General features: G+C 42.9%; 1 protein-coding gene across 2 annotated transcripts in view; it reads right to left on the bottom strand.

The window, feature by feature from the left end:
* The window catches only part of MAP3K5 (mitogen-activated protein kinase kinase kinase 5), a 759,411-nt gene that overhangs the window by 448,902 nt on the left and 283,477 nt on the right, over positions 1-27,032 (bottom strand). For both annotated transcript variants that reach the window (XM_069234653.1, XM_069234652.1), the window contains exon 6: positions 16,177-16,283. In XM_069234653.1, the coding sequence (XP_069090754.1) occupies positions 16,177-16,283 (107 nt within the window). The remainder of the gene's footprint in view (positions 1-16,176; positions 16,284-27,032) is intronic.

The raw sequence follows: 27,032 nt of genomic DNA, 5'->3' as shown, positions 1-27,032 counted from the left end.
AGTGCTTTTCAGAGTGGACAACCTAGCGGTGGTGCAGGTAGTGAACAGGCAGTCGGCTCGCGATCCGCAGTTACTGCGGTTGCTGCGCGTTGTTGTGTTGCATTGCCTGCGTCACGATATTCGATTTAAGGCGAGACATGTGCCGGGTGTGAACAATGACATTGCTGATGCTTTGTCTCGTTCACAGTGGGACCGATTCCATGGGCTCGTTACGGGCGAGATCTTGTCCAGAACGAGGATGCCAGTGGCTTTATGGTTGGTGGGAAAGAGAGGATGTTCAGGTTTGTTTTGAATTCTCTTGCTCCATCTACTAGACACGCGTATGTGCGGGCCTGGAGGGAGTTCAGGCAGTCAGGGGCGAGGTAGCATGCAGATGAACAAGGGAGAGTGGAGGACGTGGTGCGCTTTATCATGGCGCTGGTTGAGAGACGCCAGTCGTGGATAACAATTGCAGGGAAGTTAGCGGGCGTTGCGTTCTGGGGAAAATTATTTTGGGGGTACGCCCCATCCGCTGGTGAACTCGGCCAGCGGATTCTTGATGGATGGGAAAAAGAGGCAGGACAAAGAGGCAACGGGAGACAGCCCATTTCATTGAGGCTCTTAAGAAGAGTCGTGAATAGTCTCGAAACGGTGTGTTATGACGTGCAAGAATCTCTCCTCTTCAAGACGCTGATGTCTTGGTTGTTTTTCGGGGCGTTCAGGGTGTCAGAGCTTTTGGGGTTGGGACACAAGCCTGGTTTGCGTTGGGCTGACGTGGAATTTCAGGAGTCTTCGGTACTTCTGAGGCTTCGGAGTTCGAAGACAGATCAGGTCGGTTTGGGTACTCATGTGGTGTTGCCACGGTATCCTGTGTCGGAGTTGTGCCCGGTAAGTCTGGGTAGAGCGCTAAGACGGGGATGGCATGGGGGAGCGGAGGTGTTCCAGCATCACAATGGGAGTAGGACAACGGCGCGCCAGCTTTTAGCAGTGCTGCGAGCAAGTTTGCGTTATTTGGGGCAGGATGCATCCCGCTTTGGTACGCATTCTTTTCGTATTGGCATGGCGACTGAGGCTGGGTTACGGGGCTGGCGGACAGGGCGAATTATGAAGTTGGGGATGTGGAGATCAGATGCGTTTAAGCGGTATGTGAGATGTGGGGGTCCTGGTGTGGAGAATGAATATTAACATATTTTTCTCCTGCTGCAGGTTCGGTGTCTGGTCAATAGACACCTTTCCTCTACACTTGGTTCTTCGGACATTCTTTTGTGAAGTGGGAACAATGACAAGCAGGGCGCACAGCCATGGGGGTTAATTTAGGGTTGGACACAGAGCGTTATAGGGTGCGTTGGTGCGGGAAAGAGGCAATGCGATGGGATCAATTATTGCGGACCTTGCAGGCGGAAAAAGGGCGGGGGTCTTGCCCTGATGTTTTGTTAATCCATTTGGGTGAGAATGATTTGGTTGAAAGGACGGGTTTGGATGTGCTGAAAGCCATGGAGGCCGACTTGCTGGAAATACGGAGACAATGGTACGGTTGTCATTTGATTTGGACCGCGTAGGATTTGGAGAGGGGCACACAAGCCAGGAGCCATTGAGAAGGCTCGGCGTAAGATTAATAAAGAGATGAAGGTTTTTTGCAAGTCCTATGGTATTTTGGTGTTGGAGCATGAGGATCTTCGTTTTGAGGATCGTGAGTTTTTTTAGGGACGACGGAGTACACCTATCCTTCATGGGTATGGAGTTGTACCTGCTCCAGGTGAGGGAAGTCTTGAAAGCTCTGTTAGGCGAACGGTGAGATGAAGTATTTTTTCGTGGTGACACCCTCCTACTTTTGTGGGGGTGGGGCAGAAAAAGGAGGTAGTTCCTTTTTCTGGTGGCGGGAACTGAAACAGTGCACAGGGCTATGAGTACGGGGGGGGGACGGCAGAACCGACAAGGCATTGGCAGGTGGAAAAGGACTGGACGGCAGCAGGACAACTCAGACAGCATGTGGCAGACATTCAGGGTTTTTTGCGGATTTGCACGCTCAATGGGTACGAAGCAGCAGGAGACTATGGATATGACAATGGACTTTAGCAATGATACAGTACAATGAAAGGTTAATTAGAGGCCATGTGGTATGCAAAGGGAGGGGGAAGGGGAGGTATGATAGGATAACTCGATGTATAGTGAGGTATTAGTTTTATGAGGCGCTAGGCCAAGGGTAAAATTGATGGTTGTAAGTGCACCTGTTTCCAATAAAGCGGCCTTCTACACACAATAAGGCGATATGGCGTCCTTCTTCCCCAACACGAGCTAGTAGCTTCCTCTGCTGCCGTGGGCTAACATGCGCTCATGCTGAGAAAGCTGCCCGCTTCCAAGGCTTTTCAAATGGCTGCCTAATCAGCCAAAGAAAAATAGTAAATGTTTATTTGTTGTTTTTCTGTGCCTGATTGGGCTGCCCACGCAAAGGCATGGAGAGAAGACTAGACATTTGTTTGTGACCCGGAAGTACTTGAAAAGAGTCTGATGGGGCGCTGTAGGAGAATGGAGCCATCTCCTACAAATATTTGAGTGAGAGGCAGCTGTTGAAGTGTTCACTATTTGCCCACCTGAGACAGAGGATGAGAGATGCCAGGGACAGATTGATCCCACTGCGGGTCGGGAACGTTAGACATGGAGGCAAAGAGAGCTTTGTGATTGGGTGGCTTGCTCCCAACATTCCAGCTCCAGGCGATAGTGCCTGTGAAAGGCCCACACCTTTTCTATGTACTCTAGTCAGTGGTTTACCAATCTATGCCTCGGCAGCAAAGATACAATGCTGTAATAAAGAACGGATAGGAAGTACTTTGAGACCGTTGTCACGCCGACGTTTTCCAAAATGTGGCAGGCATAGAATTATTTCAGAAATAGCACAGGGAGATGGACAAGGTTGAAAGTGTTCTATGCCATGGGCATAAACGTCTAACTTTGTTACTATGTCACTTTCCCACAAGGCACACTGTCACAGGAAAGGTTTAAAAAAAAATTGCAAAATGCCAAAATAAACCCATTAAAGAATATGAAGTACTATGTTCCAATAAGGGTTAAGCCATCAGGGTAGCAAGTGTAAATAAAAGTAAGGCAAGAAAGTAAATGCACCCAGATGAGTAACTCACTTGGATGTCTTTCCTGTTTGTGTTGATTCAAAATTCAGAACAAAATAATTTTTTTATGATTATTCAACTGTGTTCTGCATTTTCAACAGAAAACGTGGTTAGCAATAGGAATCGCCTGAGGAGACGGCGCTGCAAGATGTCCTGTTGCTCTTCAAATCTTACTGCAGTGGCACATTTGACAAGCACTAGAAAAGCCAATACGTCTCACCTCTGAAAAGAGCTATTCGCTTTGCCAATGTGTTTTAGCCATGTTGTACACCAGCATGGCTGCTATTCATCATCGCAAAAAATTAGTGGCATAGAGGAGAGTTGCTGGGTGTGTCGTAGAGTGGAATGGCGAAGAGTGGAGCTAAGTGTTGTAGAGCACAGTGGCAGTGAGTGTTGTATACTGGAGTAGCATAGTGTGGAGTAGAGTCGAGTGGCATACACTAGAGTGGCACAGAGTACAGTGGATTGGTGTATAGTGTTGCAGAGTACAGTGGCGTATAGTGCAGTGGCATTGAGTGTAATGGCACTGAATTCAGGGGCATACAATGCAACGTTGTAGAATGCAGTGGCATGGATTAGAGTGACGCACAGTAGAGTGAAGTGGCGCAGAGTAGAGTGGCATACAGTGGTGCAGAGTGGAATGACAGAGTTAAGTGATGCAGAGTGCAGTGGCGCAGGGTAGAGTCAAGTGGCAGAGTGATGTGCATAGAGTGCAGAGTAGAGTTGAGTGGCATACAGTGCATGGCAGAGAGTGGTGCAAAAGAGAGCAGTATAGAGTGGTGCAGAGTAACAAATAGTGCCATATAGTGTAGTGGCATAGAGTTGAGTATTGCAGAGAAGAGTGGCATAGAGTTCAGTGGTGGACAGTAGTGTTGTAGTGTCTGAGTGTAATGGTGTAGAGTAGAGTGGCATAGAGTAAAGTAATGCAGGTACAGTGCAGTGACAGTGTGCAGTTGTGTAGTGTGCACTGCTGTAGAGTGCAGTGGTTAAGAGTAGAGTGGCATAGAGTGCAATGGCATGGGGTGGTGCGCAGTGGAGTAGTGCAGAGTGCAGTTGCAAAGAGGAGATTGTTTCAGAGTAGAGTGAAGTGACAGAGTGGAAGGGTGCACGGTAGAGTGCAGCTGCGTAGAGGGCATAAAGTGTAATGGCGTAAAGCAAAGTGGTGTAGGGTGCAGAGTAGATTAGAGTGTGATACAATGGACTGGAGTAGAGTGCAGGGGCATAAAGTTGAGTGTTACAGTGTAAAGTGCATTGGCGTAAAGTGTACTGGCACAGATTGCAATGGCATAGAGGGCAGTGTTGAAGAGTGGTGTAAAGTAGAGTGGCATAGAGTGCAGTTGTGCAGAGTAGATTGGTGTGGCTTAGACTGGAATAGAGTGCAGTGGCGAAGAGAGCATTGGCGTAGGGTGGTACAGGGTAGAATAGAGGCGTAGTGTGAAGTTCCATAGACTGCAGTGGCGTAACATGGAGTGGAGTAGAGTAGAGAGCAGTGGTGTGGAGTGGTGTAAAGTGGAGTGATGTAGAGTAGAGTGCAGTGGTGTGGAGTGGAATGGTGCAGAGAAAAGTGGAGTGGAATAGAGCAGAGTATACATGGTGTGGTAGCACACTGCCGTTAAAGACAGCACATTTTCAATTGAAATGACCATTATATTTGCACAGACACCCAGTTTTACCATACAGTGCACAAACGAAAATGTGTAGAAATTGCATCACCTAGGGTAATGATTTGCCTTGATAATATTAAGGTATTTGTTTCCAACACATTTCAGAAATAACAAAAAATGTGCTTCATTTGTGTTCCTGATTCGGATATATTTTGAAATATTTACACAGTTCATGTAATGTTGTCATGTGCTAGAAAATACCTCTTTCTTAGCCCCAATATCTAGGAGGATTGTCACAACGGAATGTATTCCCAGGTCAACTTTCTGTAAGTTCTCAAATGCCTTTAGCAAACCAGACCGCTGTACTGCCTGGTAGGCAGAGACTCAAAAAAGTACAGAAGGACATATTGCGGTGTAATTTCTCTCTCATTAAGATACAGAACAGAAAACAGTGTACGATTTTGGCTTCAATAATTGTTACGTTGAATTCCAAATCAGTTTATTTTTTTTTTTACTGATCGTCAGTTTGGGCAAACCACGGTGTAGCTGCTTCTATCCCGCCCGGGCATGTTCACTGGTACCCCTGGCCTTCCTACCCTGGTCTCAGATGTCATAAATGCAGCAACTGGAACAAATAGCACTCGCAAAGCCAATAGGTCTTGCCTTACACCATGAACAAGTGGGGAAAAAGCATGAGGACACTGCAGCTGGTAGATGCATCATTCTGCATGCATGTGCATGCAAACAACATAAGCACATGTGTAATTAGGCAGGTATGCATGTAGCCATGCGTGCACGCTTCCATAGTGACGTGAGAGCCTGTTTTCCCCAAAGGTCAAATAAATACATTTAAAAAAATGAAAGGATCAGTAAATAAATCAAGTTGTAATGCAAAAACATGTTTTAAGTATAACTTTAAAAAAAAAATAGAACTGCAGAGTGAAGATAAAAGCAGTTGAGTCGGGAAGCACCGGGGAGTGGGTGTGGGATGGGTACAAGCACACAAGAGTGCAAGAGCAACATGCAGCGAGGAGGGGCAAGAAGCAGACCAGCAAAATAACGAAACTGGGCAGGCAGAGGGAAAGAACAGATGAGAGAGACCAACATGGAGAGCTGGCAATGAGAAGCACAAGAGGTAGACAATTGGAAAACACATGCACTCTCCTATGGAGTCCTTGAGAAAAAAAAGAAAAAAGTAGTTCCCAAAATGCAAGTAGTGGAAGGACACAATTAAAGAGTATGTGCTCCAGTGGAAGGACAAACATGATGGGCGAGACAAGCTTTCAAATGAGATGCAAGCAAATGAGAATGACAAAGCCATCCATTGGTAAGCCATGGGCAGCCTTCAAGCCCATTGTAAGTTCCTGTTAAGCAAATAATAGGCCTTTTTGAACCAGACAGCTATGCTGTCTAGAAGGGTTGACCAAAAAAGTAAAGAGATTTAAAAAGTGATATTAACTTTTCTCAGCTTCCACCCTCTCTATTTTTACTTCAGCAGCAAATTGCTGAGTCACTAAGCGCGGAACAAGGGGTCAACGTAAACCTATTTGGGGAAGACTTCTGCTACCGCTTGAATTTTGGTGAATTAACTTCCATGGTTTCTAACGGTTCAGAGACAGTTATTTTACTGCCAGACGAGTACTTAAGTATATGAAGGTTTGCTATTGGTAGCTGAGTGATGAAATTCTGGGAGCCTGTGCTACTTTCTAAAGAAAAAAAAGAACCGCAGAATGCACAAGGTGCTGTTTTTAGGTAACAGCCTTCCAGGCAGCTCAGTTGTGTGGTATGCAAAAGTCATCTTGGGGAGTTTCAGAAAGTTGACCTGGGAATGCATCTGTCAGTTGATTGTTGTTTTCTCTGTAACTCATGGTTTCTGGCTTTCCATTTGTTGGCTTCATTCGCTTTAGGCTCCCCAGATCTAGTTTGTGCGTCCCCATACCAAAGCAATTTTACACTATTCTTCAATGAACTCGTTTTCTGTAATGAACAGGCCTGTAAATTGTGTTCTTTTCTCGTCACATTTGCTGGGCGTTTAAAGACCAAGGTCAAACTGTGTGTTGAAGGAGTCTGGCTGTGTGTTTAGGGAGCCTTGCTTTTATTTTTGCTTTTGACGGACTTCAAACAGAGCGTTTACAGGAAATAAGAATGCAGGATACTTTCTCCATGGAGCCTGCTTGTGCCCTTATTTATTTTATTTTAGACAAGGCCATCTCAAAAGGTATCTCCTTCTTCAGCTGCACAAAATATTTGCCTTTGTTTCTTGGGGCATGAAGTCCACTACTGGCATAGTCAGGTTGGGTGGAAGCATTAACGTTTCTAAAATAATGTTTGAAAACTATTACTTACCAAAAAAAACTTACACTGATTTAGTCTGATGTATTAGTACTACAAAGATTAAACAGTTCTGCATGCCAATAAAATACACTTTTGTAATTTTTCCAGAGAATTTTTCAAATTTAACAAGTTTTTTGCAAAATGTCTTTACTAGCGAAGATTGCCAGAAGTGTTGAGGATATCTTTGTTACTTGCTTTATTTCATGTCGATTAACTTGTAAATACGTGTTTGCCTTTTTTCAATAGGATTGGGGGGGGGTGGGCACATGCAAAGTTGAAGAGGGTACTTGCGGACCGCACTTATTTATTCTGATGTACTAGTACTACTAGAGATGAAACAGTTCTGCAAGTGAATGAAATATATGTTTTTTAATTTTTGCAGAGACTTCTTTGCAAAATTCATCTTTGGTGAGTCCACTTAATTTGTGAAACTGCTTTTTTAGGAACAAAGTACAAAACTGCATTTCAGCTCTGGCTTCAGTCTAGCATAGGGTGATCTTGGGCAATTTACGCTGTTTATGGCCCATTCACTGTCAAGCACAGGATAAGATCTTTTCCAAGGAAACAGCCAGCCACATTGTAATGCAATTTAACAATGCTTGGTTTTCACTTAAAGTAAAAGCTTTATTGAAGACATCGGTGTGCTTGATACGTTTAAAGGCACTTTTAAAGAAAACTTTTGTGCATATGTTTAGCTATAAAATAATTATGTATTCCGTCTGCAACTGTGCCTTTTTCTGAACACATGACAGGATATAAACAATTTCCTCATTTGTCCTTGCCGGCACTAGGGTCATGATTTGAAGGGTGCAGCAGGTGCAGTGGCACAGGGTAATATTCACCAGGCACACATCAAACCAGTCACTAACACTAAGTAAGTTTACAAGTTAAAGAACATTGTTGCAACACTTAATAACGTATTTGTTTAAAAAATCAAATGTATGCCCAACTGGCATCCGTTCAAGTCCTGTGAGTACAAATAGAGTCCAGTAAAAATTCATTAGTTGCTAATCCAATCCATATCAAATTAACAGAACAGAGACTTTATTACCACGATCAAAATCTAGGGATGAAGACACTAAGAAGGTACGATTGATTACAGACTTCAATGAGAGTGCACTTATTATGCAGAAGAGGATGAGACAATATTGGAATATTCTAAAACAGGACAACATGATGGACAATTTTTTATCGTCAGGTCCGCTACTTACATATAGAAGAGGAAGATCTTTGAAGAATCTACTGTGTCAGACCTATCCAAGACTTAAAAACAGACAACTGGCTCACAACTAAGAACTTAGGCTTTTACAATAGTGGACATTGTGGTGTTGTAAATGGGCTTGCCATGGCATCACAGAATATGTTGACAGGGGTGGAATTGTGGAATTGTTTATCAATTAAAATCACATATGACTTGTGATACAAAATATGTTGTCTATATTATCAAATGCAAATGTGAACGCATTTATGTAGGTAGCACAATACGTCCATTAAGAATAGGAATTGGTGAACATTTGAGGGCGTTAAAACAAATGGATGAGAGATATCCAATAGTACAACATATATTGTCTTGTAATAATCAATGTACTCAAGTAAAACCATCAATTCTTTTGGTTTAGAACATATTCCTGTGGACCCCAGGGGTGGTAATAGGGAGCTTCAGTTGAGACGCAGAGAATCATTATGGATTATGAAATCACAGGCGGTAGAGGTGGGTTTGAATACACACCATGAATTGGAATATTTTCTTGGAACATGACTCAAGATCTTTATTATTATGTGAATAGTAAGTAACCATTTGGTATTCGTGTTCACACGGTCTCATATTTTAAAGCCGACGGCGTACACATATGACTACAAACGAGCTAATGTTACAATAGGCATGTGACTAAGACATTAATACTTATAGACAGGATGTTCAATATGTAGATGGCCTACCATTGTCTCATTGGTAATACTATTGCACATCACTGTGCTTAGCCAAAATGTCTGATTTGAAGTAGAATGCGCAACTAAATAATCACATAAGAACATGAGCAATAATTCCAGAACTAATTCTGCCCAGTTTTTACTTCACGGAATTACCTAACAGTAGGATTTACCCATTTCTGTTTTTTAAATATCAGTATTACAACTATGAGTAAGACGCTTGAGTTATTTAATGATCATATCGATTTAATAGGAAGTTAAATGCCTTAACATATAGAGAATAGGCATCGGATTGTAGTCCTATCTCTATTTTCATACGGTAGAAACAGAGAGAGAAACTAAAGTAGGACAAATGGGACATGAAACCCGCGTGTTACGCGGTAAATCGGCTATTTAACTTCGGGTGCGGTACGCGCCCAGTTGATGAGCATACTCGCATCGGATCACATCTAAATAGAGAAGAACGGGAGCAGTCATAGCAGGTAGGTGAGGGAGTCTCGATACGAATACGAGATTAATCCTGTTGGTTCTGACTTGAAGGGGCACATGGTTATTGAGAGCAATACAAAGACCGGGTATAAATAGTGGTCACGCAAAGCGAGCCTAACTTCGAGACATAACGTGGTGTGCATAACGCACCTAGGGAACAAGCGTACTCATGGCGATTTCCACTATAAAGTGTGAACACGGCAGTGGTTTGTATGAGTGACAGCGACAGTGCCATGATATAAATTTAGGATTATTAACAACGGTCCTGAACCAGATGGGGGCATAATTATTTTGAGCATTTTAAAAGATCATCTTTTAGTTATTGCTTTCGGCCAGCAATCTCACTTAACGTAATAGTGGTAAAACCGATTAGCATAAGAATGAATAACTAAGATAAATGAGACAATGATAATAATATTTAGGATAATTACATTTAACATTTCTTAGAATTTAGACAGCTGGACTACAGACATTGGTGTATACTTTGATACTTTGGGCCAATCTAATTAGAATCAATAATTCATGTTAATCAGAGAAGCTTACTTGGAAAAAAGTAACCATTTGATGTATTCAGGCCAGTCTTGTTGAATTTATTGGGCGCTATTCACATGGATATGTGTGGGGATAAAAAGACTTTGCACTGCTTTGTTAAGATTGGGTCACCTGATTGATTTGAGCACTATTCACATTTAATGCTTTCAGATGTTGGACACATAACCACTTCAATATACATACTTTGTTACTATTTTCAAATAACATGCAAGTATGAAATAGCACTTATGCAGAATCTATTTACAACCAGCTTGACATTATTCAACTAATACCCACGTAACACCGCATGTTTATTGATACCAATAACACAATTAGTTTCTATTCTGAACCTAATGATTGTTGTGTTATATATTATTACAGCCCTGATGAAGTCTAATGGGAGATATCCCTGACGAAACACGTGTTTGCTGGACTGACGAATATCTTAGGCTGGACTGAGGAACATCCTAGTATTATTTGGTGCAGATTCATTGTGGAATTAATTTGATATGGATTGAATTAGCAACTAATGAATTTTTACTGGACTCTATTTGTACTCACAGGACTTGAGCGGATGCCAGTTGGGCATACATTTGATTTGTTAAACAAATATAATAAATATGTTATTAAATGTTGCAACAATGTTCTTTAATTTGTAATCTTACTTAGTGTTAGTGACTGGTTTGATGTGTGCCCGGTGAATATTAAACTGCAGGCTTATCAGCAAATATTTGCTGATAGACAGGGTCTTTTGAAGGTATTCACCCTGACCAGTGCACCTTAGGAGCTAGTCATATTTGGAATTAAGCATAGGTAGCGCCAATAAACTCATTGAGTACTTTCCTAACCACCTCAGCAGTGGCACAGGGGTCAAAAGGTCTAGGAAACCCACTGAACACCGATTATTGCTACAGTTTACTACTAAACAAACTGTCACAGGTGCAATTACCTTGCAAGCACTAGGGGGCATGATTTGAATGGTGCAACAGGTGCAGTGGCACTGGGGCCAAAGATCTAGGAAACCCACTGAACACGGATTATTGCTATATTTTACTACTAAACAAGCAGTCACAAGTGCAATTACCCTGCAGCCACTTGGGTTATAATTTGAATGGTGCAGCAGGTGCAGTGGCACAGGGGCCACAGATCTAGGAAACCCACTGAACACAGATTATTGCTATATCTTACTACCAAACAAGCAGTCAAAAGTGCAATTACCCTGCAGCCACTTGGGTTATAATTTGAATGGTGCAGCAGGTGCAGTGGCACAGGGGCCACAGATCTAGGAAACCCACTGAACACAGATTATTGTTCTATTTTACTACTAAACAAGCAGTCACAAGTGCAATTACCTTGCAGGCACTAGGGTCATGATTTGAAAGGTGCAGTGGCACAGGGCCAAAAAGTCTAGAAAACCCACTGAATACAGATGATTGCTATATTTTACTACTACCCCAACTCAGAACCTGCTATGGCCAATACCTCCCCACTCCCTAGCAACCACTGGCCATCACAGTGCCCCCTATGATGCAGTGTGAGTGTTGCCGCTGTGCTTCTGGACCCTTCCTCTCTCCCTTTCGCAGGTTTCCTCTTCTTCTCACCTAGGACACTGGCACACCTTAAGGGTGTACAGATCACCTTTTTTCACAGTACGTGTAGCTTTAATAAAATGCACTTAAAAGTGATTTAAAGTATTTCAGTGTTTTATAAGAGCACCAGTCATATTGCACAAAGACGCTTTTTTATGGCACTGGGGGATTACATATTCTGGCCAGATCATAGGATGCTGAGCCGACGTCGAGACTTGAACCCAGTTCCCCAAGTCGACAGTTCTTTAATTGCTTCACATCTTTATTATAGCCATCTGCAACATGTACAAAAACATTGACAAAGACAATAGATTTCACATAGGGGAAACCTACTGGCTTTGGCAATGCTTGTTCTTTATCATTACGTATATTACGATCTTGAAATACGTACTTTCAAGATGTCCACTGCACAAAAACTTCTCCAACATTTGAATGTTCTAAAATGGTTAGCAGTACTACTAGGCCCGACCCTGCTTAGCGCTTCCAAGATCGGGCGCATCCAGGCCAAGTATGCCAAAGCAGCAGCGAAAGCTGCTGTTTCAGTCCTCTTGTGCTGACACATCCCACCAGCCTGGAGCCTGCTGCTCTTACTCTTAACCACACTTGCATGACACTTACCTTCACCAACTGCCCTGCTTCTCAAACTTGCTTTGGAGGGCCAAACACAACACCTGTCTTGCACAAGCCTTGCAATCGCTTCATCTGCACTTACACACAGACTCAGACCACCATTTCTATAGGGCCCAGCACTAGCATCAGCAAACCAGCTCACCACCAACAGACTGGTATTTTCATAAAGTGCTTAGCCTGGTTTGCCACTGGGCTCTAAGGCACTCTCTCAGGCTATAAACATCTCTATCTGGCGGGGGCTTCCGGGACTACCATTCAGCAACTAATGCTCCCCGGTCTCCTGCTCTACCGGCTGGCTTCAGCACCGTAACCCATAATACCACATTCTTTCCCAGAGACTCTGGGGAGACAGGTTCTTTTTAAGTGGAGCTCTGACTGCAAGTTTCCTTTTTTTCTAATGCAGACCCCTCCAACTCCGTCATACGCAAATACTGTCCATGCCCAGTGATGGCCCCCGTGTGCACATAGAAGAGAAAGCGAAATGAGGGTCTTACCAGGGTCAGTCCAGGTTGACTCCAAGGTTCCTGCTGCCACTTTCCAGCAGTCTGGCTCTCTGTGTCCCTCTGCCCACCTGCTCCCGGCAGCTGAGGACAGTGAAAGGAGAGAGGTCCCTGGATCTGGTGCTGGCGCCACTGCAGCCCCTCACTAGCACTCTAGCAGTTAGTAGCAGGACCATGCCCGGCCGCTGCTAACATCTTTGGGCTCAGTGCGCACAGTGTAGTCCAGTTATGAGCCACACAGCTAAGTGCAGACTGTCTGCACTTGCACTGTGTGGCCCATAACTTGGCTGCAGTGCACAAGCGGTGAGCTCAGCTCCGCTGCCGGCCGGGCCTAACAGAGTTTTTGGCCAAACTCAGCGCTCCAAGCGGAGTGCAGAGTGCCAAAACTCCATTAACTCCGCAAGTGGATCAGAGCTCACTTCCCACCCATAGAGCATACAAATGACTTGCCTGTTAGTTCACTATTGGAATTGACAGAGTGCTGGAAGCATGAGCGTTTCAAAATTCATGTTTAAAAAACTATTCCGTAAAAAAACATACTTGCACTGATCTAGTCTGATGTACTACTACTACTAAGATGAAACAGTTCTGCATGTGAATAAAATATATTTTTGAAATTTTTGAAGGGTCTTTTTCATATTTTAAATGTTTATGGCAGGATATCTTTAAAAAAGAAGGTGGCCCAAAAGTTAACTCTGCACAATACCCTAGTTACGTGCTTTCTTTCACGTTGATTAACCTGTAAATAAATGAGTGCCCGTTTTAAACAGGGGGCTGCATGCAGATATCAGAAGTGCACTTGTGGTACCCGGACTATAGCTCAACAGGAACGTTATAGTACAGATTATACAGCAGGGGTGGCTTCAGTGCAGCATAGCTGTAAGAAAAAAAACCTGCTATAAAGCAGTGAAGGCTAGCTGTGTCATATAGCTTTTTATCTTTGCTTTCGGCCATTTGCAACATGGCTAAATAAAATAGGTAAAGCCAATAGTTCTCACATAGGCAAGACCTAATGGCTTTGCCAATGCTTGTTGACTTTTATACTAAAGTGAAGACAATGGTACTTACAGCTAAGTTTGTGCCATGTCATATATTAGGTGTGGAATTAACCAGGATATTCTGGGGAAAGGGGTGACAGAATACCTTGTTTAGCATACAATTGCCCTGCAGCTTGGAGATCCAGGGGAAAAAAATGCTCATCTGCACAGGGCATGGGTTTAGTCTTCAGAGAATAGCAGCCTTACATGACACGTGGTTATGTCACTGAAAGGGAGGAAGATATCAAACTATTACATAATCAAAAGCGATGATAGGCACTAACTCCTGCCAGCAGGAAATACCCAAAGGCCAAATACCAACATTGTATTACGGTCCTAGTAAAGCATGCACCACTCATAATCGACCAGCCTTTTCCCTGAGGTCCCCATCTCACCTCAAGAAGAGGAGACAATGAAGTTATCTCCAGTGGGGCAGAGGGAAGGAGATTTCCAAATTGTGCCTGCAGAAAAGCACACCATGCTAGGCCTAAAGGTAAAGGCTAATGCTAATAGATAACCCTTTGTTTAACTGAGCAGATGGATTATAAAGTCAGAATCCCTCATGTCAACAAACTAGATTTGCACTTCATTTTTGATGACTCCTCTAAAGGGGTACGTACGGGTGTTCGATATATAATGGTTAAGTGCAGGCTTTGCATCCAGAGCTTGCTGGGCACTCAATCAATCAGTTTCAAACAGTCCTCAGGTTTTGTTAGGCAAGTTTGTCTGACTTGTAATGTCAAATATAATCAAAACATGTTCAGTAAAAAATGTTATGGTTATGCAATGCACCATAAATGGTGAATATCAGGGGTTTTAGGTCTCACCTGTGACAGTCCATGTGCTCTCGCTTGCGAGGGATACTGTATACAAGGGGCTTGCAGCCCGCTAATTGCTCAACATTTGTTATATTTACTGGCATTCTTATTTGCTGCTTTCTAATTGTCCTCGCCTTTTGGCTGGAGCATGGGCCAAGTATGTACTGATCTATAGCTATGTTTTACAATGCCACACACACCTCAAAGAAGCTCCTCCCTTCTTTGCAATGGACGTTTATTGTGACAGTAGATGTTATCTGCTTTCGTTGTGACAACAGAGGTTATCTGCTCCCAAATATATTTTCACTAAGACATGGACATGGGTGCAATTTATTTCTTGATGTGACAGGATTTTTGCCAAATGTAATTTTTTTTCTTTTTCATGCATCAAGAGGTTAACTGATTTGTTCAGAATCACAGGGGTGTTGTGGCGAGACCTAACAGGCATAGTCAAAGTCAATTGGTTTTGCCAATGCCTTTTGTTCATGCTGTACAGCATGGGCATGTCTGACTTTGACAATGAGTTGTAGCCTGCTTGTATAGCAGTGTGGCTGCTGTATAGCAGTGTGGCGTGGCTAAAGATTATATTAAAAAATGACGATACTGCAACTAGTGTGTTGTGGGGTGTTGTATGGAATGGGATGACATGAGGTTCCGGATGTGGAACCTGGGGTCATGCAGGATGGAGGTTCAGGGTGAGGAATGGAGAGGTGTAACATCCTTCAGGCAATTTATATGAATAAATGTACCTTTGACAAAGAAGAGCGTGGAATCTTTGCTCAACACAGTGCTAAAGCACTTTTAAAAATAAAAAGGAAGTAGCCTCGGCCTAGTCATAGCACGTTTTCAAATTAGTTTTGGCCACATCACAAAGCATCCGCTCGCTGTAAACATGGCTACAAAACATCCCAAAACCTATAGGTCTCATAGACGAGACCTACTGACTTTTCAAATGCTTGTTAGATTTGGAAGAGTAACAGTAAAATCCCTTTACATGAAGTGAAACACTGGTACGTTTCCTATGTGAAAGCACACAATCATCTTTAAACACAGTTTTAAAAATAAATGACTCTGCAGTGCCCTTCAGGGAACAACTCAATATCACAAAATTGCCTTCTTTTATCTCAAATACTAATACTAAATACTAATTGCGTTTTAATGACGTATATTCTGGAACACGTGTGTGGAACAGAAGTTACCCAGGCTCGATAGTAGCTGGTTGCAGAGATTAATTTGTAAAAGAATGAGTGTGGTGCCTAAAGCTCTTCTCAGAAACCTGAGGCCAGTGCCATCAAATATTGGCCCGAAAGGCTGCATAGTCTTGGATACACTTCATGCCTCTTGAATCCACTACCAGACTCTCCCTTCCCCTTTATCTAAATATTGAAATTTGTAAATGTACAAAGTGATTTATGAAAATTTTAGTGATTACAATAAATGAGCTCATAAGTAATGCAATAAAATAAACATATATTAAAAAATATATATTCTTAGAAAAAGAAGCGATATATGCCACAACCTCCAGTCAAATCCCCAGATTCATGCAGAAATGCCTTAAGGCCCTGGTGATGGCCACCGACTGCGTGTCTGAAAATCTGAAAGAACCCTTACCAATTCAACGCAAAGGCATAATGAAACTTCACGTGGTGATGGCTTGCCAAGTCAAATGTCGGAAGCTTTTCCAAAGTCTCCACGAGCTTCACGATGGAGTCGTACTCCTATTCACACATATAACAGACAAAAAAGAGAAAACAGTCTTGTAATTATGGTGCAAAATGTTAATTTTTCTTAAGAGTCAGTGCTTGGTCATTAATTCAAAAGGAAGGCAGTAGGAGGCAAGTAGGAGGCGTAATGGAATGCAAAAGAACTTGGTAGGACAGAAGGTTTCAAGTAAAATCAAGCTATTTATTTTTCTAAGCTTTAATGTTTGGCTCTACATTAAAACAGAGCTGTTCCTCCTTCACCCCCTGCAGTTTTCAACAATCAGTGGGCAGGGACGTAGCTGTAATCAATGGTGTTCTTTGGGTCCCTAGAGTGAATCTCAAATGACCGAACAAAAGAAGAAGTAGGCACAAGGGTGAGGAGGTGAAATGTCCAATGTTTGGGAATGGAATGTTTCCATTAGGAACAGGGTCAGTACTGATTTGCATTAGGGGGGATCCTCTTGGTAAAGTGGCACAGTGGGCGAAAAACAATGCGAAAAACAATGGGCTTAAATGCTACTCTAATCGATTGCCACTGGTTAGACTATTTGCAAGCACTCATCACATCATCTTTTGGGTGTTTGATTGCCAGTAGTATGCTTGGAAACTTGAAAGTGGCATAGCTTTCCAAGTCTACTACTGCCAAAGTTTGTGAATTCCCAAAAGTAGTAAATCTGAACACAATCAAGAAGTATTTCCAAGGGTGCAGATTTACTTCTCTTTTTGATAAACCAACCAATATATATATTTAAGATCCATTCCAAAAACATGAACAAGTTAAAACCTCTTAGAGAAATGAGAATGAAGAAAAAAATCCACACAGACATAGCAGACCCAACTGGGGCCCCCAGACCCAACTACCCAGCTAAGAATGCATTTGCCAGGTGTCGCACCCAAAACACCCCCGCAAGAAGCCATATCCCTGCCTGTCGTACCTGGTTTGGTAGTGCTCGCTAAGAACTTGTAACTATGTTCACATACACCAGAACGGCCTGGGGTCCTTGCCATGGGATACGTTAAATTAAATGTATTTTCACTCCATGCACTCTCCTTCTTCAAGAAGCCTAGCTGGTAGAGTTGTTAAGTTGTTGCCTGTGAGCAGTGACCCATGTTTCTATTCCACGACTTTTACAAATCATTTTATCAAGTGACTGGTGACGTACTAAGCTTAACTAGCAAATGGGTGAACTGGTCAATCCATGGGTCTAGCTCGCCTCTACAAGTCCGTTTACAAGCTGAGCCATACAAAACTTTGGCATATATATGAGGCAACAAGCAGATTATGAAAATATGACACAATCTCTTCAAAATTCAAAAAAGGGTATTTAACATGCGGAAGCGTTTCACCCTACTCCATTGTATTATATCACTGCATTGACATATATTTATTAAAAGATGTAGTTTTTAGAACATTTCCATTTTGGGCTCTCCCCCAATGACAATGCCACTAGTGAACGAAGAGGCAAGTAGGTAGCCATGTGAACCCTAAAACTGGCCTAGATTCGTATTTTCGATAGAGCAATGTTATAGTCATTACACCAAACATAAGAGATGCTTGTATAGCCCAAATCCTGAACTCAAGTATTTTAAGTGTGCCTATGTGATAATGGAAAAAAAGAGAAGCTGAGAAGTCACTATTGATTCTAGGTTATCTTGCTTCACAATTTGAAATTGATCAGAACATGGGTATCTATCTCCCTCTCTCTCTTGTTTACATCAAAGGTCATTGTAGTGTCTTTCATTCTTGGCTCAGCCTGAGAAAACTGACACAGAAATAACAGACCCGGACTCAGGATCCCCAGACCCAACTACCAAGCCAAGAATGAATTTGAGGGCTGTCACACCCCAAACACCCAACTACAGAGACAACCCTGTAAATGGGTCGGACTTTAACATGCTTCAGCCCTACTCTGCAACAAACATTGCTTTTGGAGTGGAGGAATGGGGAGAATGAATCAAGCATTCTCAAACCCCCAGCTATTGAGATGGGTGCGTCTTTACGACATTAGCTGTCACAGAGGAAACAAAGCAATGTTAGCCCTTAACATTTGATCGACTACCCACTTCACTCAGGAAAGTTCTCAAGTCTAATAGACAAGCCCTAGTCTTACAACTCTATTGAGCATGCAATTATCTGGTTACATACACCAGAGTCACAGAACCCCTTCCACTGTTTTGCTAGTTGGAACCAACCTGCCTGTGGGCGCTTGCTATGGTCAAGGTTTGAGCGCATTTTTTCTACACTAGTTCATCCCCCAGCTCCAATTTCACCAAGCTTATCATCTCTGGTAGCTCCATGGAACGGTGATACTTGATTTGTTGGCAGCATTCGATACAGTCAACAATAAGATCTTCTTAGACTGTGTGGAAGCAGCTAGAGACCGGGGATCTATGGTTGATCCTTGTCAGGCAGCTCACCAGCGGTACAATCATTATCTTTTGTGGCTAAGAGATAGACAGTCTACTGTGGAGTTATGTACGGCGTATTTTTATCTTTGCAGCTCTTTAATATTTAGGCTCAACACTTGGTTAAGGAACTTGCATTTAAACACAGCAAACTCTATATGTATACAAAGAATTTGCTAGTCTTACTGCGTCTGGATGCTCATCTTTTGTCGCAACTCGATATTTCAAAATGAGATGTGCTATATTTGGAACTGGATGGGCAACAACAGCCTGTAGTGAATGCAGGAAAGAACAAGGTTGTTGTAATTTACAGCAAACTATACCTCAGAAAAGATTTATAGCAGCCTTATAAAATGGGTGCCTGCCCATCCCTTAGGACAGTGGTTCCCAACCCGTGGGCCGGGGACCCCTGGGGGTCCGCGAAGCCTCCTCAGGGGGTCCGTGGCTGCTTAAAACATTTAATAATATTAGGTCCCAGCTATCAGTAATGACTCCTCGGGGGTCCCTGTGTTCCAATAATGATTCAGTGGGGGTCCCCGGGCTCCAGTATTGATAAAATGGGGGTCCACAGAAATCAAAAGGTTGGGAACCACTGCCTTAGGACACAGCAAAATGTCTGAGAGCCATTACTGATAATAGGTTGACACTGAAACCCCAGATCTCTGGGTAATTTCTAGGACATTTATAGAAATCTAGGACCATTTTCTTCCATCAGACACCCCTTAAACAGTAGTGCAGACGCTGAGTGAGTCTAGGGTGGATTGCGCCAGCTCTTTGTAATCTGGTTTACTTTCTTCCTTGCACAGACTGCAGACAGGGGCCTGGATAATTCCTAAGGTCCCAAAAGATCTCATGTAACACCTCTGCTTAAACATCTGCACTGGCTGCCGGTCAGAATGTAATTTAAATTTCTTTTTATAACCTTTAAAATACGTCACAGTGTAGGTATGTACCTTCCCATGCATTAAGCTCTGCTTCCATCCTCTCTTAGTATCTAGTCATGGTAAAAGAAAAACAGGAGGGGGTGGCACAGCTTTTCCGTGTGTGGCCCCTCACTGTGGAACCCACTTTGGGCTGAGAGGGACCGGTCCTCTTTTACAAGATCTCTTAACACCTGGCTTTTCACAGAGGCATCCTCGTCTTAATAGCAAGATCTCTACCTACTGCCAGAGCCAAGAAATCTGTGGGGTACGTGTGCATTATTAAGAACAACTGATACTGACAAAGACGTAGGGATTACTTTCTAACTTTTTCAATCATACCAGATCGCTTTCAGACCTACCCTCCAATAACAATAGACAGTTGGTAAATATTTTCAATACAATACATGGAAGCCTGTAATTAGTGTGAACAGAAGGTCAACAAGCTGATTTACATCTGCCGTTTAAAGAATTAAAACGAGAACTAGCTTTTGAGCTCTTCTGGTCTATTTCCCTGCAATGAGCACTCATAAGCAGAAGAGAGACATTTATGGCAGCATGTTCAGTTTTCAGAGGCTTCTTGTAAATGGTGCTCCATTGTTAATCTGCTAAGTTATTGGATGATAGCTCGTTTAGGGGTGAAGAAAAGATATGTGGTAGAATAATGCAAACAAACCTTGAGATCAAGGCTTAGCAGAAACAGTTAATTGGCTTTACCTATACATGCTTCCGAATGAAGGGTTGTATGCTCTACAAGGCACTGTGTTTCATAGACTACAGGTCAGTCTTCAATAAAGTTGATCTAGTGGGTTGTAAATAAAGCGTCGGTAGTGGGATGGAGATGAGTCACTTTACTTCTAATTATGCAGCTTCTTTAGCAAACCAGGGTAAGAGTAAAGTTAAGAGCAGCCAAGGCCAGTGTCCTAGGATTAGAACAGCAGGCATTTTTAGACAGGGCTGCATGTTCTGATGACTTTACATTTTTGACCTTTCCATCACTTAATGGTAGTAAATCCGTGGAAGTTGGCAACATCAAAATAAGCAGCTGGAGTTACACAAACATTGTATTGTATTGCAATAGTATTTATATAGCACTTACTACCCCTGACGAGGCATCAAAGCGCTTTTTGGCGAGTAGCACGCTACTCCGGAACCCAAAAGGAATTAGTGGTAGATTAGTATAGGGAAATATGAGTACAGCTTTAGCATTAATATGAGTTAATTTGAGCCGCAGATATGTGAGTTTGTTAGTTGGATTGACTGGAGTAATGGAGGGGTGGAGGAGGGAAGTATCCAGAAGTATTAATTGGGAGTTTACACTAATAGGATTTAGGCCTGGGATGAAAGAGGGAAGAGTCTGTGGAAAGAGTTAGGGAGATCATAGTAGCAGGAGGGGTTTTGGATGAGTTAACGGTGAGATAAATGAGGGAGAATTTAGTAGGGTTGTTTGGGAGATCATGGTAGTAAAGTGAGGTTTAGGTAAGTTAGATGTGGAAGAGGAGGGAAGAACTTAGGCAGAGTTATTTAGGAGATGAAAGTAGTAGAATGGATTTGGAATGAGTCGGAGTGGGAATGGAGGATAGATTGATAGAGACAAGACATATGGTGATGGGTAGACAGAGTGTGATATAAAATGAGAGCAGGGATTCATAAGTAACTAATGTAACAACTTATCTAGGAGCTATGCAATGACCTATGAACATTTTAAGCATAGAATAACATACACACACATAAATATATATATATATTTATATGTATACAAACACAAACGCACACATATATGTACATAAATATACATATTTAAACCTTGAGTAAATATACATTAAACAGGTTTAAAGAGTATGTGTGTAGTTTATTGTTATGACATAGTAGTGATACATATTTTCTAAAGAACTATATATAACTAGAATATACATATAATCAGATACAAAATATTTATCAACATAGGCATATGCAGTCCATAGCTGTTTGAATACGGTGGTTATGAACGAAAGAGCCAACTCTTGAGTAGTTTTCTGAAGACAAGATAGTTATCTGTGGCTCTTATAGTTGGGGGTAATGAATTCCATAGTTTGGCTGCTTGAACGGAGAAGGATGTACCACCTATAGTCTTTTTCTTGTATGGTGGTGTTCTAAGGTCAGCATAACCACAGCAGATAAACTGAGAATGCAGATCAGTGTAAATCTTTCTGTGCCCACAAAGTTAACAGGATTTGAAGAGCGATTTCACTCTGTCAGCCATCGCGGCCATGACCATTGGTCAAAGAGCCAAAGTGTCTCCTTCCCCTCCCCCCAAACCCATCCCCCCTCCCAAGCAAAAAACTACAAAAAACTGTTTCACTAAAAACCACTTGGTGCTGTAGAAGCAGGAAACAGTTCTTGATCAGTCCTAGAGTAGACCAAAAAAATATCAATTTTGAGAGGTCACTGAAAGGGTAGAGCACAGCTCTGTCTGGAGACTCCCTCACACCTGAAATGCAGTAGAAATCTGAGCTACGATGGCCTCTTGGGGGAGGAGAAGGAGAGCTGACTTAAGTTCAGGATGCTTCAAATGAGGTGGATATGCTTTTAATCTGTTGTTCAGGCACTGTTGTCTGGTCTTTATTTTTTCCACGGATTCCGAGCCTGATGACAGGGAAGGATTCAAACATGTGACTATATGAAAAATGCAATGTTAGAGAAGCAATACCTAAGACGTTACAGGAGCAATGTTAAGCTCAGGTTGACAGCATATCATTACATCACATGACAGGAAGTGTAAACTTCCATGTATCATACAGCCACCCCTACTTAACCATTGTGACTGCACATTCCTAGAGGTGAGTCCAATGTACATTGGTAAGAAGGGATCAGTTAGACAGATCTCCCTTCAGTTTTTCCCCTCCATGCCATCACAACAACCGAATCAGATCAACTGCATCATTTCACAGCCTTGCTTTATCCCTGTCAAGCAACACTTGATACTTCAGTTCCAGGGCAGTCTTGTACCTTGCTAAATCATCGTTGTCCACTCTGCTAAGTCTGATCCTAAGCTTCTTATGACTTTTCGTTATCTAGTATGTCTTTCAACAAATTGCTCAACTGTGGCTCCCTTAGTTTCCACCTGCATATAACAATGCGCCTTTTCACCAAGATTACTCTTAGTGTTGTAAATGTAATCTGCATTTTCCACCTTTAAGGTTTAGGTATATTTCTAAACAAGCAGTTCTTTGGAATTATTGACCTGCTGGCCAGTTATTGGTCACAGTTTAGCTAGAACGTGTGTCCAAATCCTCTGTACTAACATGCAAGACCATGCCACTTGCAAGACGCCTGCATTGTTCTAACAGTAAGGGGCACTCCCAGATTACTCTCTTCAGCAAGAGTGAGATATGCTCTATGTAAGTAAATACATTGATCTAGAACTGAGCTTTTCTTAAACTGTAGGCATTCTGTTCCACAGAATGCCCAGAGCATAGTTATCTTCCACTGATCTCTAGCTTTAAGCGACTCACCCCCTTATCGCTCCTCTGCATGAAATATATGGATGCAACCTTCTTATCTCCAGAGGCCAAGCTGAGCACCATTGTTAGGGTCTGTTACTGCAGCCACCTCCCTTGGCACCACAACTGCATGCCCTGTGCAAAGGGAAATCTTTTACAAATCCTTCAACACTTTTATAAATTGATAGCTCCAGTGAATACCACCAAGCATTGTCAAAATTCTCTTTGAATACGCGAGTCTTTAAGCAGTTTTCTCTCCCAGTTGGAGATCACTAAACCCCAGGCCACATTCAAAGTCTTGCAGCACCAAAGTCACCTTTTTTCTCTGGAAAGCTTCACTGTTTCAGGCCTAAGCCTACTTGGCTTTGCTGCCTATGATAACTAAATCACTAACTGACCTCTTTAAACAACTGTGTAGTACTGGATTCATTGCTCCTGGAATGGAGAAGAGGCACCTTGGCAAAAAGACCATTTTGGCCAGCAATACCAAACTCATTACTGATGAGAACAATGAATTCCAGACCACAGACGTTTTCAGCCCTGGACAACTGCCCATGCTGTGCATTAAATATTCCTTCCCTATGTGCCACACTTCAATTCCCAAGTATTTGGGGCATTCTGGCTTCCCCTGAACATCTACTTTGGATCTTTACTACTTTGTAGTCTGCTCGACCTTGGATTTCAATCCAGTAAGTGTTAAGCCCCAATACACTGATGGCTGCCACCCAGATTGGTCTTCAAAGACTACTGAACACATAACCTGAAACAGTCAACACTTTCCATTTGTCAATATGCCCATGTGGAAGCAATGTTATTTACTCAGGCAAAAATAAAGTGTTTAATTTGTAGGAAAGCAAGTATCCAGAACAAAGGTGCTTCCCACAGTCACTGCAGCTGGTCCTAACCAGATGTTACTTTAAATTGCGTTTATGTCCTAGCTTTCTCATGTTAAATATTTAAATGCCCAACTAATGAACTCTGCTAACAAATACACAGAAAGTGCCCCCATGTGGTGGAGTCTAATTAATACAGACTGGCATTTACAAGTGAGTGACGGTGCCAAATACGACACAAATTAAGCACTGGTTTACCTGCTTGTTAACATCAAAATCCAACAGATAAAAGGAATGCTCTTATTTTAATATGTATCTATATGTTTCCTTTAGTTGGAAGGAATAGCTAAGTAAACTACAACAGAGCTGTCCAAGTGTGGTAGGACATCAGTGGCTTAATTTGAGAAGGAAGCCAACGGTGAAGCACTATCCACATTCTGAAGCAAGGTCGAGACAATTCTTTTATATGGATAGCAGCCTCTTTCGGACAAATGAATTGAAATCTGGATGGTCTGTGAAATATATTCACAGACTACTTAATTCTGTGGGTCTACCCCCTTATCCTGGGATTCAGCTTTAGTATGGAATAATTGCATTTTTCACACTGGCAGATAAAAAGATTTTTTCCCTTGGTGCAATTGAAAAGAGAGGCAAAGGGTTCACTTAAGGTAAAAGCAACAAGCAAATGTTTTAGGTCATATGCATGTCCAAGTGTTATATCCCAGGCACATAATTAATGAGATTATTTGAAAAGCAACTGTTTAGATTTACTGCGTGAATTGACTGAATTGAACAAGTCACAATTTGACCAGTACTTAGAGAGCTGAACTAGGGCTGTTTCACAGAAGCCAGATAAGAAACAGGGAGCCTTATCTGGATTTTAATCTCCCTGCGAGAGAAAAGCTAGAAAGTTTTTTCTTTCGGTTACTCTACTCACAGATATACAATTCAATGGAGCAAGGCCACTTCAACAAACTGCAATTATGTATCTTGCGTAAGCAGGCCTGAGAGACAATCCTTTTCTCTTTATTTGTCTCATGTAGTACCAATACAGGATTCAACTATTTAATTTGATGTGTAATAGTGCCAACTCAGGGAAATCGCCAAGATGGAAGCAAGGTCAGGTGTGCTGCTCTGAGGCTCCAGCGTGCTCTACTGGGCCCTATCCATCTATCCTGGTTCTCTACCTGCCAGGGAACTGCCAGCCAATCCAGTGCTTTCCAGATGGTGTGGGAACAGATGGCAATCGTTTCTGGCACTCACCTTTAACTATGGGTGTCCCTACATTGTCTGATGTGCTAGAGCTGGCGGGGGTTGATTGAGGCCATCTCAAAGAGGGAGACCTCGTCCCAACCTGGGGTCACGACTTGAGGTGCTGCTGCAGTGAGAGGAAAGCAGGAGTCTGGCTGCAGAGTCTCAAAGCAGGTACGGCCCCGCCCACCATCATCTGTAAAAGTCAGCTGTGGCTTCACTGGTGAATATTTTACAGCCCTGCCGGGCTCACCGCCTGTGGCTCCTGTGGGGGCCCTCTTGGCCCATTCCTGGAAGGGCCACTCCCAGTCTGCATGGAGGCCAAAATCTCCCCCCTCATAGTCAGATACAGTGGCGGCCTATGTGTAAGTTTCTCTGGGGCTCTGATCGCCACTGGGAGAGGTCTCTCTACTGGGCAGGTGTGGTGGGGGTGTGCCTGGTCAAGTGGGGGAGGGGTAAGTTACCCCAACAATACCAATACAATTTTCCAGTGAAAGGGTCTCTTGAGAAGTTCCTGCCACAATACTCCAATTGGCACACTGAGCAAGAGCAAGCAGATCAAATCTACACTGGTGAACCATCCTGAGGCTCTGCAGGGGAGGCGGTGTTACCACATAACTCAGTCATGTGGAGATGACATTGGAATCCCGGTCAAGCAAATTCAACGTCATCCTGCATGCCATAGAAGATGCAAAATCTACTTTGGAAGCTAAAATTGATGCTTTGGCCCTGGATGTCGGCCTCTTGGGAGAGGACTACAGGAAAACAGTGGATAGTTGCTGAATCCACTCTCGATGCAATTCGTTTTAATGGTACAAAAACTACATGGTTAAGTTAAGGAAATCCATGACAAGATACTTACCCTTCAACTCCGTGCTGAAGATGCAGAAGTTCGCTCAAGGAGCAATAAAGTGTGCATAGTTGTGGGTGCCAGAGCGAAAGGAGGCCACAGCACTGGCCTATTTACAGAGAACTGGCTATCCTTGGTTGTGCTCCAAGACCTGAAAACTATTTATCTGTTAAATGTGGCCGCAGGGAGCCCGGTCACCCTCCCCACGGGGCATACCCCCGCGACCGATCAAAATTGTTCACCCTGATGAACGTGGTGGGTACACGGTTAGGCAATGAAGTTGCAGTGTCCTTCGGCATCGAAAAAATCTTTCAACACACTCAGCTGGCCCTACTTGTGCTTGGTGATAAACACATGGGATTGGGCCCAGAATATTTGCGTTGGGACAGACTGTTGCACACAAAACCCTTGGGAAGGGTGCAGATTGGGCAGGTAATCTCCATAGAATTTGAAATAGCGCCTGGCACAAACCTAGGATGTCCACTATCTCCCATCAACTTTGCTCTGGCGATTAAGCTGTTAGCATGCTTTTTGAATTGAAGAACTCCTGTATGGGGTATTCCCCACGGAAATGACCACCATATGCTATTGCTATAAGGGGACAACACAGTGGTGTAGTTGCCAAGCCACAGCATTTCACTGCCAGGCCTTTTGGAAGCTCTGAACAGTTTTAAGGACTGCTTGGGTCTCAAACGTAACTGGTCTAAGTCCTGCCTCTTCTCCCTCAGGAAGCGGCTGGCATGGAACGGGGTTCTTGACTATTGGCACCAGGCTGATGTTGCCGGGTGATGCATTCAAGTACCTTGGGTGCATATTTACCACAACAACAATGACTTAGTATGACATAACATGGGAAGAGTGCTGGCATCATTGAAGCAGTTCATACCTTTTTGGTGTGCACTCCCTCTGGCCCCGGCTGGGTAGCCATCGTCAAAACTCTCTTCCTCCTGTGACGGCTGTATCTGTTTTCCATGCTTGCAGCCCAATTATATTGCACCTTCTTCAAGGAACTGCACACACTA

This window comes from Pleurodeles waltl, chromosome 5, assembly GCF_031143425.1.
Source record: "Pleurodeles waltl isolate 20211129_DDA chromosome 5, aPleWal1.hap1.20221129, whole genome shotgun sequence".
Classification (NCBI taxonomy): domain Eukaryota; kingdom Metazoa; phylum Chordata; class Amphibia; order Caudata; family Salamandridae; genus Pleurodeles; species Pleurodeles waltl.
Note: the sequence above shows the minus strand (reverse complement) of the source record. Positions and strands in the feature narration are given on the sequence as shown.